The sequence below is a fragment of the Diadema antillarum genome, unplaced genomic scaffold, assembly GCF_040938485.1.
Source record: "Diadema antillarum isolate AM-2024a unplaced genomic scaffold, OU_Dant_1.0 scf00000084, whole genome shotgun sequence".
NCBI lineage: Eukaryota > Metazoa > Echinodermata > Echinoidea > Diadematoida > Diadematidae > Diadema > Diadema antillarum.
This window is the reverse complement of record NW_027270973.1, coordinates 676,095-693,316: the sequence shown is the minus strand read 5'-3', so window position 1 is coordinate 693,316 and position 17,222 is coordinate 676,095. Positions and strand designations below refer to the sequence as shown.

Below are 17,222 nucleotides of genomic sequence, written 5' to 3'. Positions count from 1 at the left end.
CTATGATGATGATGAGGCTAAATCTTCCTTGAAATCCTCCTCCCCATTCCTCCTAACCGACCGCTCTCATCAATTCACAGCCCCCCCCCCCCCCCACTTCCCCCCCCCCCCTCCCACTACCATTACCATTCCTAGAAGTCCCATCGTCTTTTAGACCTGGCCTCATATTCTTCGAGCACATGTATTTAAAGGGAATGTTCACTTCAAGTTCAGGTCGACTGTCAAGAAGGGACTATTAAGTCAAATAAAGTCAACCGAAGTCTAACTATCAAAAACAAGAGAGTGCTGGAATTGCTTTTTAAATGTTTGTCGTAGCTAAATCATGTTAACTTTATTAATGCGATACTTTGTATTCCGTTTTTAAATGAGATCATTTTTTTTTCCAATGAGACTTGTGAGGCGATATCATTACACGTCAGATACTGATTTTTCATGGAACATGTTTAACCTCAGAATTCCTTGAAGGGATGGATAGTATAGGTGGAGACGATCGAGGATTGGGCTTTTAACTTCTTGCGAGATACCAGATAACCACTTGTGGATTACTACAGAGCATACCATTCTAAGCAGTGCTAAGAGGAATTCGAAGTTTATTTGATGAAAATCAGTTCTGGAACATCTGAGACATCCAAAAACAAAGTAAAACAAAGAGATCGTAGGTGGGTTCGTGTTACCCCCCTTTTTTGTGGTCGAGAGGGATTTTTAACACTCTCTATCTAGTGATAAATATAATTTGATATCAAACGCATAATTGCAACAACTCATTATACTGTGCAGTGTTACTCGAGAGTATACGTTGGCCAGTAATTCTTACGGAATTTGAAACCCTCGCTTGCCTCAACACACAGGTCATCCGAGCTTCTATCATCCGTCTCTCTCCGCCCCGCCCCCCCCCCCCCCCCTCTCTCTCTCCCTACTTCTGATTGGTTAAAATGATTAATCAATCACCGCAAGAGATTCTTTCGAATACTGATGGAAGGGACTCGCCATTTCGAAAACTTGATGACGTCTCTCTCATGTCTATCTCTTGGAGTTTTCGCTCTGTTTGAAAGATGTTGCTGTCGTTATACGCAGTAACCTTAAAGCGAAATCTCTGCTCATCATCTGCCTACGCTGCCATGAAACAAGAACGGCAAAACCATTACACGTTTATTTATTTATTTATTTATTCAGTTTTCTTTACCCAGGGTAGCCCCATCAGTGGTTTAAAGGCATAATTTACCATTTGCAGATGAAAGCATTAGTGCTATAAAATAGTTCTAAAATGTGAGCTAGGGATAGAAACAACCACTGTCAAAATTTGAATCCGTATAATCGATGTTAAGTGTTGTTAAATACACAAAATGTGAACAATAGTTATAATAAAAAAATTTCCAGACTAAACCGTATACAGTTACGGTTTATTGAGAAAAACCCTGATATCTCCTTAAATTTTAGGTTTTATTGCATATATTTCATATGGTAGGATGTTTTATGATACAACAGACCTACACATATGCATCAAATATGATATCTTGAAAATTTTTGAAATCACTGCTCCCAAAGGTAAACTGGACCTTTAAACACTGTTATCCTAGGGGGCCCTGCAACAGAATGACAAAATATAACAGTTCAACAAACACAAAATAATAAATCAAGGACATTCCTTTTTACATCATAACATAAGCACAATATCAATATTCTATATAAATGAAAAAATGCAAAGTTAATCGTTGACGATAATAATATACAAACTCATATTATTTGAAAAAAAATACCTTAACATTAAACAGGAATATCAAAAATACCCGAATTCTACCCCAAGTGAGATATGTATGCTCTTATGAATGCTTGAAGAGAGGTGGCGTTTCGGACTTCAGCGGGGAGCTGATTCCAAATACATGATGCATAGTGTGAAAACGATTTTTTCCGGCTTGAGTTTTAACTTGTGGAATTATGAGACCATAATAACTTGTGTTTCGCGTACGATATGAATGTATGCTACCAAGAGGCGTGATGAGTTCTTGCACATATTCGGGCATGTTGCCACGTTGGCAATATTGATTCAGATGGTGCCTCGTAAGGGACAGGTCGTTACGCATGTGCAAGCGTAAGTTTTCAGCCTGACCTGATCACTATCATGATAAACTGTTCTCCACGTGATATTCAAAGAAACCTTTATGGCACCTCATTTTCATGATTGTTTATGCAGGTGCGATTTTTACGTCGAGGATGAGGAGTTAAAAAATGATAAGGTGAGGACACTTCCACGATGGCGACGAATTAGAAACACGGATAGACTTGAACAGCTTCTACTGTCCACGGAGCTAGAAACCAACTCTTCACTTTCACGCTCACTTTTGGTAACTTCCAAAGACGTGGTGCCTCACTTCGACAGCCCTCCCCCAGCTGTGCGCCTCTCAGTCCAATAACGCGGTATAAAGACGAAGTCCTCGCATCACTCCACAGCAGTGGGGGATTTCGACACCGCGTAAGGAGTTTTGAAGTCTTTACTCAAATGTCGCAGCCTATGAACATCTGGGGAACTTGTCTTATTTATAGCAGAACACATTGTCTTCCTGTATTTCTCTTCTTGGATATCTTGACGGGTTTAAATCCTACAAGTGAGTATTTCATTTCTTGTCTTTTTCTCGTTGTGCACAATCAAAGCCATCACTATACAACACTAGCAACAATGTATAGGATTGGTCATGTGACTTTGTTTCCAATCATGGTTTCTTCTTTTATTACCGTTAATTGGCAACATGTTGAAAGCAACATATTTGTTGTAAACACTCTGATATTGGCGGAATGGAATGTTAATTTGACGTATAGTAATTGCAATTGATTTACAGGTAACTATGATTGTAAATCTTCACTGAAAGAGCACAAAAGTTATTGACTCAAGATTATCTTTTATATTGTTATTTACTTGAAGTAACCAAGGGACTATCTACGCTTGCTGTAAACAATTTATCTTTCACTTTAGAAGTAATTCAAAGCACGCCCTGTGACTGACACTCAATAAGATAATGACTAGAATATAAAATTACCAAGACTAAGTGCATCCTCACACTTGCCTGAAAGAAGGAATAAATCACAGAAAGCAAGGAAAAGATGCGCAGACCTTCAGACTGCTATGTTCATGTGGATCATGGTAAGTGGGTTTACAACACGTGCTGTTTATGTACCGACTGTACAGGCAATCTCGCCTATTTTAAAGTAAGTAGCTATAGGGCGGCCTGGCGTTTTGAGAAGCAAGCTCTACGAGTGCTGGTGACCCTAATTCAATTTCTGCCTGGAGCTCACTCCAGGGTTCCTGTCCTTGCACGAGCGACGTGACAGTTGTATGCTGTGACAAGATATGTAGCGTAACGATAACAGCCCATCATCGGGGACTGGATTGGATGACGCGAATAATAGGAGGGGAGATCGTCAACAGCGTGTCTTGGGGCGTGTTGTGAGGTTGGCGTTCCAGTCAACTAAAGCTGCAATCGGGCAAGGCGCGCATCAAAGTTGTTTCCTCCCAGCTGTGCACGTTGATGTGAAAATTCAAATATTTCTTTATGCCAATGCAGATTCTTGGAGCTATACAAAGAGCTTCATCTTGACTTCAGATCTGACAGACAATGTTTACAGTTTATCATTGATTTATACAATTGTTTGTATCAATCCAGTGATGAGGAAGATGATTGAAATATACATAAAAAATATGCGCACTCATGAAGCAATGAGTTAAATAGCTACATGAGATTCAATAAGTTATTAAAGAATACACTTTAAGGTGCCGTGGGGAACTCATTTAGATACGTACTGGCTGTAGCTGAATAATGTTTCATTTGCACATTTTGTATTCTCATGGAAAAAGAATTACAGTGCTGATATTGACGCAGTTGTTCTTTCGCTATTACATCATAAGTATCATTGATGATGTTACTATACACGAACGCTGTAATGATTTCATCATTGTCTGTTTGCTATTGTCAGGATTTTTCTATTCTCTCAACAATTTTATTTTCATTATTTTGGCAATGTTTTCCGGTCACAGGAGACCGTGAATAAAAATGAGGACATTCAGAATGGTGTGAACAAAGAAGCGAAACTCTGTTCTAAACTTTAGGCCGATCAGAACTGAGCTTTCATGGACTTATTCTTGATTTTCGGACTTACATAATTTTAATATGGTTAATGTATATTTTTATGCAACATGGCCTCTGGATTGATGGAGATGGAAAATCAGACATTCAAATAATGTCTGTGGTTTAAGAGGTTAGCTATGATGCATTTTTTTTTTTGCTTTGAATTAAGTTGAAATTATTTTCGTATTTTCCCTTCAACGATGAAAATAGACGGATCAAAGAAAGTCTGAGGAAAGGTGTAAACATTGGTAAATGAAAGATGCAGGGTCCTATCTGTATTCTCTTAGAGTATCTTCTATGAATAGTAACAAGGCAGGAAAAATAACAAGTATTGAATTACAAACTGTAAACAAGTGATAGTTAAAAGGCATTCAACTAATATCTCGGCTGAAGGCTAAGCAATGTTAAGGACGATTATCTTTATGATCCATCGTCAATCTCAGAGAAAAAAAAAACTGCAAGAACCCGGATGGTGAAGCCCTTAGAGTTATATCTGCTTATCAGTTCTGATTATGCCTGTAAAGTCGCCTTGACCCAATGCATAGCCCAATAAAGCAAAGCTTAACTCGCTGGAATCTCGAGAATGGAGAAGAAAGGAAAATCAATTCCAGCAGCTTAACGTTCCATTCGTATAATCATAAGGAAACCTGCTCTCTTTTTTTACCTTTTGTATCTTAATGAAAGCAAAGCGATTCACACGTCAGGTTTGTTTATTTTTTTTTAACCTTAGATAATTAATTCACTCCACCCCGTTCGTTACACCACATAATGGTTCATAAATTCAAAATAAAACACACACACAAACACACACACACACACTTACTATAACTTTAGAATTTCAAATCTTGGAAAGTTTCTGAGTTTACTCCGACGAAAACAAACAAACAAACAAACATTTGTGGTTATCTATTCTGTTTGGTTGCAACAAATCTTGAATGTTTCCCCATGTTGTGTACAGAATAAAAGGGAATGTCATAAGATGCATAAGATAGGCCTCCTTTTAATGGATCTATGACTTCTTGATAAGATCACGAGCTCGCTTTAAAGGGTCATTCCAGACGATTTTCATAATTTCACATCATGTAGTACATAAATCAACAGCTCCGTAGATTTGTGGAATCTATTGTGGTCCTTGAGCTGATAAACCAACACTCTGAAAATCTTAAACAAATTACATGCACTGAACAGTGTTGATGACATAGGAACCTCACAGATTTCAGAAATGTAGCAGTGTAATTCCATTACAATATATACTGCTTGCCTAACAAGTTCACCTGTGTAGAATCTTTGCATTCCTTCTTCTTTTGTTCTGCTTCCATGAGCCCCAACACATGCATTCTTATGGTGAGGCTACCATGTCATCATCCTTGTTCATTGCAATTTGTCATAAATTTTGAAAACATTCTTATTCCTCGTCCAAAGCACTATAAATTCTGAAACTCTGTACTCAGTACTGCATTATTAATTAATAGTTGTTCAAATGTAAAAGTCTGAAAATCATGCGGAGGTCTCCTTTAAGCAGCAGTTCATAAAGTCGTTTAACACTGCAGGCGGAAATTCACCATCGACTTTGCACTCCCGCCTACACCTTTGGCTTTGAATAGCGATGTTTCTTTCCGTGTCTTTCTCATTTGTGAAGCAAGCATTTGCATCTATATTTGCGTGCATTGTTTTTGTCGTGGATCTTACAGTATTCTCATATCTACCGAAGATAAAGAAGACAATTGTGATGTGATATAGAAGAAAAAAGAGAGAAATAGAGGGCAAAAACGATAGTGAGAAAGACAGATAGATAGAATATAAGCAGATAAGACATTGATAGATACACACATAGACAGCGGGAGGGAGGGGTAGAGAGATTGGATGAGAGATAACATATGGTCATACCAGCCATAGCTTAGGTGATTGATACTTTGTACCGGCGAAGAACATGCGATTTTGCAGAATTTTGTTTCCCACAGGGATTGGTGGATGATATCATCATTCGGATGTTTGTAAGTGTGTTTATGTGCTCTGCATGTCGACTGCTACTCACTGTGCAGCTGTTTCAACCGATATTCTGCCATGTTATGCAGTGATACATCGACAGCTGCCATGTGACCTAATTTTCCCTCCTTTTTGTGTTGCAAAAGTTGATTTTTTTTTAAATATCTATCTTGTTGGACTTTTTGGATAACGATCTTAATTTTAGATGCCTGGCTCTTTCCAAAAATTACACGCACGCACACGCACGCACGCACCTATATTATACAGCCCCAGACACCTACCTACACATACGCATCCAAGTGCTTCATTATAACCTTTACTTATCTTTCACAAAACAATCTGAGTTGTTAAGTCTGTTTGAACAGCATTGCCTTTTTCGAATTATTTTACGAGTCCTGAGTCAGGTAAAACAGGTTAAACAAAGTTTTGAATGATTGCAAATCCAGAAGTGCAATGACAAAATGTGTACCTGACATTAATTTTGGCACTACGATTCGCAAATCCACCACGTCCGTAACCTTTTTTTTTACTCTCCCAAATATGTCTCATGTGTTCTTGACTGCGGTAAACATGATAAATTGATAATTCGACATTACCGCGGTAAGCAGTTCCCATCGCTGCCTCCATGAGCAATGGCGCCAAATGTGAATCGGAATGCAGCTATGACCATGTTAGCATATATGTTCTTCGCAATGACAAGTAAAGAAGAAAGCACGTGTCTCCTCTGCTGTGATCCATATCATATTCGGCCGGCTCCCTGGTCCTGTGACGGCAATCTCTTATGCGACTGCGTGAGCACGGCGTGAGCAGCTACTAGTATCACGATCAAGATCATTCGGCCTGGCTAAAAGTCGATTACTAAAGTATAAGAATACATAATTGAGAGAAGACAAGTATTGTACACACACACACACACACACACACACACACATGCACACATGCACATACATTGTCATACTCAAATTTCACTCATTGCATGCTTGTCACGCGTGTTAGTTTCATAGACATGTAAATGATAATTGTGATACTCATGGTTATCAACGACCCTGGAGATCAGAGATATGAGAAGTATCAGACTCGAATTATTTTATTTCCTACCCAAAATGTAGACTTTGTATACGCACCATTGACAATTATCAGCCCTTTTCTCTGTCAAGATGGGCCGATATTACGAAGTGTGAGACATCATTGAAGCAGCCCTTTAAGGGAAAGAATTCCCCTCAAGTCCACATGCAGGAGCCACTCTTGACATTAACACATGTCGCGGACCTTGGCATAATGCTTCAGACATCTGCGCAGTCAATGCTTAAAGGGAAAATTAGCCGTCCACATTTCTAGAACCTACAAAGATGGCGGATACCGAATTCTTTGCGCACACTGTAAAAATATCGGTGTTAGATTTAACACCACGGGTGTCAAATCTAACACCGATCAAACTTCAATAAAGGACCACACCCACAGGTGTTGAAAATGCACTGTGATGGTGTTGAAAAGTGTTCACCTGACACTTCGTGGTGTTGATTTGACACCGTACCCGGTGTTACTTTGACACTGTACTGGTGTTAATTAAAAAATGACACCACATGGTGTTGATTTGATATTTGTTGGTGTTAATATCAATGGTTTAACACCCGTCCAGCTTCAATAAGAGACCACACCAGCTGGTGTTACTTTGGTGTAAATTTATTTTCACATTTTTTCAAAAAATTAGTATTTTAATGTAAAATTCTTGATCGTCTTGTTTAAATAAAAAATCAACAAGAAGTGCAGTTACTAAGAAACTCTTCAAAAACAGTTTAAAATTTGGAAATGACACCCGGAGGTGTTAATTTAACACCATAAATGAGCACCGAAAATTTAACACCAGCTCGGTGTTCACTATTTAACACCGGACTTTTTGCAGTGCAGCTACTTTGATAAGACGAAAATGGACATTGATTTTCTGTGTATTATTTATAGTCGATGCTACATGTAATCAATGTAATCACGTTTTCTACTCAAATACTTTAATCTCAGATAAATTCTGAGATAGATATGACTTTGCTTCTGTATTTCTATCTATACATCCCTTCACGTCTGTCAATATCAAATATGTTCTCTTTAAAGAGTCGTTTGATGTTAGCATTGTCGCAACAGTAGTTAAAGGTAGGGAATCCCATTTGCATGCCTTAAATGAAGAGTTGTATAAACACAGTGGTATGTTGAAGAGAGTATCATTTTAGAGACTCCCATTATCATATTGAAAGTGGAAGGTAACATTTAGTACATTTTTATTGACCGTTAGATTTTGAATTGTATTTTTTTCGGGGCTCACCGTAAATTCCAGTACATTACTAGGCTACCTTTGCAGACCCATGCACTGCATGTGTGTCCATCATGTATATTTTGTGAATAAAGTTCATCAAAGCTTACAAACATTTCTATATACATTCTTGCCACACACTCTATATGTTATTACATCAGCTCTTATACTTTTAGATTTGTGTTTATAGACAAAAAATAAAGAAGACTGCAACAAAAAGGCTTAAGTGTGGTTGACACACAAAACTACTGAGTAGTTGAGTTTTGTGCATTATTCAAATTGTAGATAACTGTTGACTTCCAAATTTCTAAGCAGTGGCCTAAACAAGTCCCCTGAGGTTCATATTTAATGTTTTGCTGCATTTTGGGAGTTCTGTAAAAGGTCTCCCCTACCTTTAAGGGCGGTAATGTGGCTCAGTCGGTTGAGCGTCTGCCTCCAGATCTAAAGGATCCGGGTTCGATTCCGAGTTTTACCGTACAATGATGTGTGTAATCCTACCGTCCCCTCTAGTAAGAGGCAAACTACTACAATGTCAGATGGGACATAAAATGGAGGTCCCGTCCTCGAGAGAGACACAGCTCATGAACAAAAAAAAAAAAATGTCTGGTTCTGTTACAATATCACTTCCCCGCTAATAATTTTGTTACAAAGCTAATCTTCTACTGTTGATTTTGTTGCTCTTGATTTTGATATACGAATAACATTTTGGGTGATTTTGAACCGAATTACTGATTCTTTTTTAACAGGACCAGGCAAGGGTTTTTTTGTTGTTGTTGTTGCTGCTGGGTTTTTTTTGTTTTTTTTTTTGCACACCATAGCAAAAACTGGCCAGTTGCCCGTACCGTGCTCGGTGTAAACGGGCCTTTAGACTTGATAATGCAATAACTTGTATACTACCGTTTATAGTTTGCCATATTCGGAAACCTGACATATATCTTACGATTATTCTTTAAGGAATTATCACATCTCTGGGATATTTAAAGGGTTGAATAAACACAGCATGTTTACCATACCGCAATCGTATTGCAAGCTCACTTTCTGTCATTTTCTTTTTCTTTTTACGTTTCTTGATCTCCTCATGGAAGTCTTTAATTTCTCTCTGTCGACGGAATACCGCTTCGGAAGATTTAACCTCCTAACCATCAATTCCCCTGGCATTTCGGCGCTGTGTCAAAATATATTCCACTGCTCCTTAATATACACGCGCAGTTGATGTCATAAGTCCGTGAAAAATGTAGGGCAGTGTGGCTTCCTTCCATAAATATATATATATATATATATATATATATATATATATATATATATATAGGCCTATATAATATATATATATAATACGAAATAAACATACATAAATCATAAAAAATATATGATATGAAATAAACATACATATAAATCATATAAATACGAATGCACTAAATTACCTGACGAATGTAGGCTGACTGAAAGTGGATGGAAGCTGACGGTGTCAAGTAATGCTATATGGCTATCATTACATCAATGTAACGATTTCTCCCCCCCCCCCCTTTCTCACACAATGTCTGTTTTAGGCGAATTGATATGTCTTTTTTTTGTCAAAACGCTAATGATTCATTGTTTGACAAAGTGGTTCAATTCACGGAGCAGAATCTGGAAAACGTAGCCTTTTTTCATACCAAAGAACGCTGTACTGCCAAAAAAAAAAAAATATTTTGGAATGTGCTCAAGTCTATACACAAGCGTTAATTTCTTATCTCAAACAACAATTGCTCAAATGAATGAAAATGAAATGCTGATTAGTTTCCCTTTTTTCAGATTAAAGAACCACAATCGGCAAAGACAAATGGCACAGAAGGAATGATGCTCACAATTGTCAACTTATTCATATCAACAACAAAGAAATGCAGGCAGGCATCGAAGAAAGAAACATTTGGATTGGTTGTTTGAAGTTATGCGTGAATTAGCATATAGGGTGAAAGTGAAGGAAAAAAACGGATTATCCCTCACCTACATGCTCTATAATATTAAGACTGTGAATCCATTGATCTACCGAATGTTAGCTTAAATGTCATTGTTGACAATGCATATATATCATATGCCCCAGAAGAATCATCAATAGCGGCTGAGTTGATTTAGATTTGCTGTCTTTAATCTTTGTGAACCTTCACAGAAATCCAGATGACTGACAATGGCTACTATTGCAGATATACGCCTTCCCGGTGATCCAGCACCGGCGTCGTTGAGAGAACGCAAGGAAACGAAAATGACGACAGTGAAAATACTGGAGGACACCATCGACCAACCAACAAGCCCAGGGGACCGAGGGCGGCGTCGGTCGGTGTTTGAAGTCGAGACGACCACCATTTCCGAGTCATTCGCCATCATGCCTAAACCCTCGCTCGTGGTCCCACCCGTATCGAATCGACGCAGGATATCTGTCGCGCAGTGGCGAGATATCAACACATCACTCTTCAACAAGAAGATCGTATTTGATGATGTTGTGGCCGAGGAGGCAATCATAGCCTCCTACAAGGCGGCAAAGAAAGTCAAGTGCATTGAAGATACCTTCTGGAGTGACAAACGAGCCCTCATACCTCGCTACACCGTAATGGAAGACCTGGATGATTACGCAATTAACGTATGTTGTCCGATTATCGTGATAGTGTTCATTATCACCGCGTGTGATACGTACAGAACGTTTTCAGTAAAAATGTGAAAGTTCTCGCCTTAATCAGTTATGATTTTCTCACAATTCTGGACTGTTTTCTCGTAATGTATCAAAAAAAAAATGAAAAAAGTTCTAGGCTTCACTTGTCTGTTGTTTTCCGCGTTAGAATCCGAAATGTTATATCATATTCCCGTTTCCATCAAAGGGATTTTTTTTTTTTGGGGGGGGGGGGTCAATCATGGTCTGTCAATTTGTAGACAATCAGCTCCTTATCACGGAGAGTTAAATTTTATTTTAATTGTTGGGAGAAAGCCTCCCCTGATTCTTTCAGGTAACAATGTAATACAAGAAGAATCTATAGTTGCTTTAATACATTTTCATCGTTTCCCAACCAGCAACACACACACACACACACACACATACACACACACAGAGTCAAAGTTTAATCAGGCCTAGATGGATAATGAATAAATAAATAATGAATAAATAAATAAATACTTGGCCTTGCTATGTGATGTGCTTGGAAGAATGCGTTTGCTGCATGAAACGCTGTCGTTTTCTTTCATTTTCTATCTCTCTTTCTTTCTTTGTTTTTTTTTTTCTCTTTCTGGTCATCAAAATACCAAAAATTTGCAACCAACGACAGGGCCCAAGCATACCTCAGACTGACATGAAAGAACTGGTCGACACTTTGACTGAAGAGGCGGACACCGAGCTGGAGAAATTCCGACTGATCTTCCGCTGGATCGCCTACAACGTCTCGTACGATTCCGTCTTTCTCAACACCGGAGAGCGGGCGGATCAAAGCCCAGCAACGGTCCTGCAAACGGGTGTTGCAGTCTGTGAAGGATTCAGTCAACTTCTATGTGACATGACCGAGTGAGTTTTAGAATTCATTTATGGTGATCATCATGCATGGAATAGCCATTTCAGTTTTAACATATTAAGATGGCCAGAATTGTTTTGAGTGTGCTTTATTTTATAAAAGTCTGGATGATTTCGGGACGATCGAGATATAAGCGGAACACATATAAAGTTGATTCATGAATGCTTTACTTTTGTCTAGCAAGACATTGCTCCACCTTCCTTCATACAAGATGTCATATGTACGTACCAGTGGCGAAGAGAGGTTTTTGTATTAATTATTTCAACTTTGTTTACAGAATTAAACCTATTGCGATGAATTATCATTATTATTGTACAGCCGTTATATGAGTGATCCATGTACTTGAATATGTGGTGGTAAAAATGTGTTTTTCACTTAGTGTAACCATTATATTATTCAAGATTTGTCACTGCATGTATGTAAGTGTCGCAAAGTCCAGATGAACCTTTTTATACCACAACGAATAAATATATCAAATGCACCTAAATAGAGTTTCTCATATTATGTCAAATTCAATAATAATCAATTAATTATGATATGATATAAAATAAATTATGATAATGCAGAAAAAAATCAGTCAATTCCTGTCATTCTATTCTGTTTACCAGACTGGCAGGGTTGAAGTGTGAGACCATAACAGGTGTATCAAAGTCCATCGGATTCCACCCAGGAGCCAAGAACTACCTCAAGGAGCATGGTAAACATGCATGGAATAAGGTCTTCCTCAAGGGAAAGTGGTTCCTCTGCGACGCTACATGGGCGGCTGGTGTTTCCAGTAAGTTTCTGTGGCTGAAGACAGAACATAGTCCTTTGAAAATGACCCTATGAATAGCGTTTGTTCCGTATGTTTTGTAGTACACTTTGTTCGAGATCACCGCTGGGTATTACAAAGGAAGTCATGAATATAATTGACATATAATTGTAATGGCCTTCGATACCGGTACCATGACATTAACTTTTTTTTTCGTAAAGGAATGTCCCCCCCCCCCCCCCCCCCGCCCCCCAGTTGCCCTAAGCCAATACTGTTATTTAAAAAAAAATACCAACGACCTCGTCAATATCCTGTTGATGGCTATTTGTTCCTCTTGATTTCCGTCTGCAAGTTTACAGGATATTAATGCGGTAAGATCAAAGATTTGGATTTAGGAATATCAGCATTGGTAGTCAAGTGATGTAATTTTCATTAATACACGGAAGTAATCGTCATTTCATTTTTTTGGCTCAAAGTTCCCTTAATTTTTTATCTGTAGACAGGGCTTTTACGCAAAAGGGGCAATTGGACCCTTTCCTCCTCGAAGATTTTGAAAGTATGTCTTTTTATTAGATGTAATAAAGTGCACTGCTAGGAACAAAACAGAATAAGACAAAACGTTATATGAAATATAACGTTTAAAGATAAAGAGAAAAATTCCTGCGTGCAAACTCGACTTCAGATAAGTACAGGCAGACTTCCAAACTTGGTAGAAGATATAGACTGGAGGTATGTAAACTGAAGTGATGCAATGAAACAGGACAGGCTGTTAGAACCATTTTTTTTTTTTTGTAATGACTTAAAGGACAAGTTCACCTTCATAAAAATAAGAATTGAGAGAATGCAACAATATTAGTAGAACACATCAGTGAAAGTTTGAGGAAAATTGGACAATCGATGCAAAAGTTATGAATTTTTAAAATTTTTGTGTTGGAACCGCTGGATGAGGAGACTACTACAGCTTGTGAGTCATATGCGTACAACAGTATAAAGACAATGTAAAAGAAAATTCAACATATTTTCACTTTTTTCGCATAATAAAAGAGCTCTTGACTTGCCTCTTTCTAAAGGCAGGGGTAATAATATTGCCCATAACATTTGTCGGTAACGAGTCAGGGGAATGTGTACTTTTTTCAAAAGATGGAATTTTGTGAAATTCTCTTTATATTTTCCTTATATTGTTGTACGCAAGTTATTCATACACTGCAGTAGTCTTCTCATCCAGCGGTTGCTGCACAAAAATTTTTAAAATTCATAACTTTTGAACGGATTGTCTGATTTTCCTCAAACTTTCAATGATGTGTTCTACTAATATTGTTACATTCTCTCAATCCTTATGTTTATAAAGGTGAACTTGTCCTTTAAAGACCTATCTGTTAGAAGTGATAGTAAACTTTCACGGTGCCCCAATTGAATAATGAATTGTAATTATGTGCTTTGCTTTCCTTAGTTTTCTAAACATTTATTGATTAGCAAGAATTGCCCCTTCTTTCTTGGGGGAGCACTGCAAGTAGTGTTTGCTCTGACATGTAGAGGGTTACTTACTATTGGAGTGGCTTTCCTACACTTGTGGTATGTGTTGCTAATATTCTCTCACGAGTAGAACTTCTTGTTTCACTTCATAAACGACATTTTAGATGAGGAAATGTTTATTCGTCGTGACTGCTTTTTTTTCCTAGAATAGAATGGGAAATCATAAAATTAAAAATAAAGTGAGCCTCGGCAACTCTTGTTTTTTTCTCTCTTTCTCTTTTTCGTTTCTCTTTTTGTTGATTCGTAATTTGGCCTTTAACTCCAAAACTCAGTCGCTTAACACATTCTAGACAGCATGTGGATGTAATATACCAGCACATAATTGAGTGATTGAGGACCCCCCCCCCCAAAAAAAAAAAAAAAAAAAAAAAAATTAATGATTGCGTCCTTTCAACCCCTTTTTTCTATTCCACTTAGATCGTGGATCAGACGGGATGTATACTTTTGAGCGAAAGTGGGGCGAGGGATTTTTCCTCGGCGATCCGTTGCAGTTTGAGGAGACTCATTTTCCGTTGGAGAATGAAGATGACCCTATCCCAGATGCTTGGATTGACTCTATTCAAGTCGGTCGGGCTGCGATCTTTTACCACATGGAATGTCTCTCTCACGAAGAAGGAGTGATAAAAGCGGAGAATAATAAGGCCTTGATTAAGATGAAGAGCCTGTTTCCTGTGGACGTGTTCTGTCGGCTAACAAAAGGGGCACAGGAAATACCTAACCAGGGGGTCGATTGGTGGGATGGTGACGTGCTTTCTTGCAGTATCACTTTGCCAGAACCAGGCGAGTATGTCTTCACCGTATACGGTACCTTTCAACAAGGAGATATGAATCCAGTAGAACTAGCACTCTCGCAAAAGATTGCCGCCTTTTATGGAACTAGCCTGGTGACGTTTACCATCGTGGCTAAAGGATCTGAGGCTGTGTCGTCTCCGAAGGCATCCGAGAATATTACCGTGTGGGGTGTGGATCCATGGTTTGCGCGTCAAGGATTTACTCCCATTTCGCACATCGAACCGTTCATTGATGCGCCAGAAGGTAGCACCACCATAAGCTTTAACCAAGGAGATGATCCACAGCCGTTAATCTTTCACTTCGCGCATATGGATTCACCGGATGTTTCACTGGAGGAACATGTCTACATTGAAACAGTAGCGCTGAGGCTAGTCTGCCATATATTCTGCCCTCGTCCAGGGAAGTACATTTTCTCACTGAAAATAAAGAAACCAGATGACTTGTATTACCAGGCTGTTGCATACATGATAACTTCGTCAAGGGTCTTCAAAGGTGGCGAGGATGCTCCTGTCAAATTCCCAACTGGACACAATGGTCCATGGGGACCAAACGAAGCATTTTTCAAAATGCAAATGACCGTACGAGGCCCGGACTCCTCAACAATCCTTGCGAACGAGGGAGAGAGCTACTTCGTCATTCGATCGCACAAATCTAGAGACCTGGAGCTGAACATGACTCTTAAGAGCGCAGAGTCTGGGAAGGAGCTTAGGAATGGTCACGCCTTCATCCAGACAGCCAAGGGAAAGAACACAGCGACCTCTTCAATCAGCTTGCGTCTCAGTGAAGCTGGCATGTATCAGCTCAAGGTGTTTGCGAAGGTTGATCCAGAAGCGGAAAGGACTTTTGTCGGATGTTGGCTGGTCGTGTGCACCAAACCTTGCTGGAAGTCGCTCTTTCCCAAAGGGTCTGTCAGCTGTGGCACAACAGAGGAATTCTATGCGCATGGGTTGGAAACTAGCAGTGAAGCCCTCATTGAAACCGATGACGGAGAGTGTCAGTTGGAGGTCACAATCACCAAGGATCTTTTTCTGAATTTTTCACTTAAGCTGGGTGAGGGTGAAAAGGACATCCATCAGGGTAAAATGTTCTCGGAAATCGTCAAACGTGACGGTCAAAGGGTTGCAGTGTTCATATTTCGTCTTCATGAGGTTGGACTTTATGCATTTCGTCTCTTCGTGAAGAAAACTCATAACCAGGACAAGGCTACCTATGTCGGAATGTGGCTGATCGATTGCCATGGAATATCTTCCAAGGAACCCTATCCTCCACGAAGTGGAATGTGGGGTCCGAACAAGGTGTTTCAAAGCGCAGGTATGAAAGTTGTAGACATAGACTCCTCTCAGATTGATATGAGCAAGGGGCAAGGGAAACTGTGCATCAAGCACAGTGCAAAAATATCCGCAAAGAAGATGTCATTCCGCCTGGACAAGAATGGAAACAAATACGACTCTACACGTATCATCAGCGCTGAGACCTGCTGGCCAAAGAACGGAGCCGACATCAGTACTACTCTTCAGTTCCTCTTTGATGAACCAGGTATGTATGCTTTGCTTATCTTCGACGGATCAAAGCAATCAAGCTCTTTCGCTGGGCAGTGGCTTCTTAATGTCCAGGCGCCTACGGATCTCCCTCTGTTTCCAGAGTACAGCGGAATGTGGGGACCATCTGAGAACTTCTTTAAGATGGAAATGACGGTAGACAACACTGATTGTTCGACAGTCACGACCGATTCAGGAGAATGTCAGCTGGACATTTCAGCTTCATCTGCATTTAATGCCAGCTTTCATCTCTTTGAGGACAACAAATCAAAAAGATTACCAAAGGAACACGTAAGCGTGACCTACACCAAGAATGACAGAAATACAGTCCAGTGCAAGGTAAAACTTCCACATGAGGGTCTGTTCGGGTTACAGTTCTTCGCGGCTGAAAAAGGAAACAAATCTCTGAAAAGTTGTGGCATCTGGCTGGTGATTTGGTGGCCAAAGTGATATTTTGGCATGATATTCGCCGTTTTCACCTGTGGAAAAGAAGATTATGAGCAACAATTTAATCTTTCATTATTATATTGTTAAATGTTTGGCATACGAGAAGAAGGACGTCATTCTGGAGCTGTATAGCCGGATAGCTTTAGCTCTTGAAAAGGCAATTTCTGTTTTGATTGCCATGAGGATGCTACTTTTTGAGTTCAATGCTGTGTACAGTCCTTTGAA

The 17,222-nt window shown here is 39.2% G+C and overlaps 1 protein-coding gene across 1 annotated transcript; it reads left to right on the top strand.

Moving 5' to 3' along the window:
- The first annotated feature begins 2,485 nt into the window (after positions 1 to 2,485).
- LOC139717883 (uncharacterized) lies at positions 2,486 to 17,044 on the top strand. Its single transcript, XM_071629371.1, has 5 exons — positions 2,486 to 2,603; positions 10,553 to 11,020; positions 11,697 to 11,929; positions 12,545 to 12,711; positions 14,638 to 17,044. Exons 2-5 carry the CDS (start codon positions 10,571 to 10,573, stop codon positions 16,998 to 17,000), a joined length of 3,213 nt encoding a protein of 1,070 aa, XP_071485472.1. The 5' UTR covers positions 2,486 to 2,603; positions 10,553 to 10,570; the 3' UTR covers positions 17,001 to 17,044.
- The last annotated feature ends 178 nt before the right edge of the window (positions 17,045 to 17,222 follow it).

Excerpts from the sequence above, each read along its gene's own strand:
- LOC139717883 (XM_071629371.1), top strand. The coding sequence starts at position 10,571 with ATGGCTACTATTGCAGATATACGCCTTCCCGGTGATCCAGCACCGGCG. Across the intron at positions 11,021-11,696 it reads TGGATGATTACGCAATTAAC|GGCCCAAGCATACCTCAGAC; the intron begins GTATGTTGTCCG and ends AACCAACGACAG. Across the intron at positions 11,930-12,544 it reads CTTCTATGTGACATGACCGA|ACTGGCAGGGTTGAAGTGTG; the intron begins GTGAGTTTTAGA and ends TCTGTTTACCAG.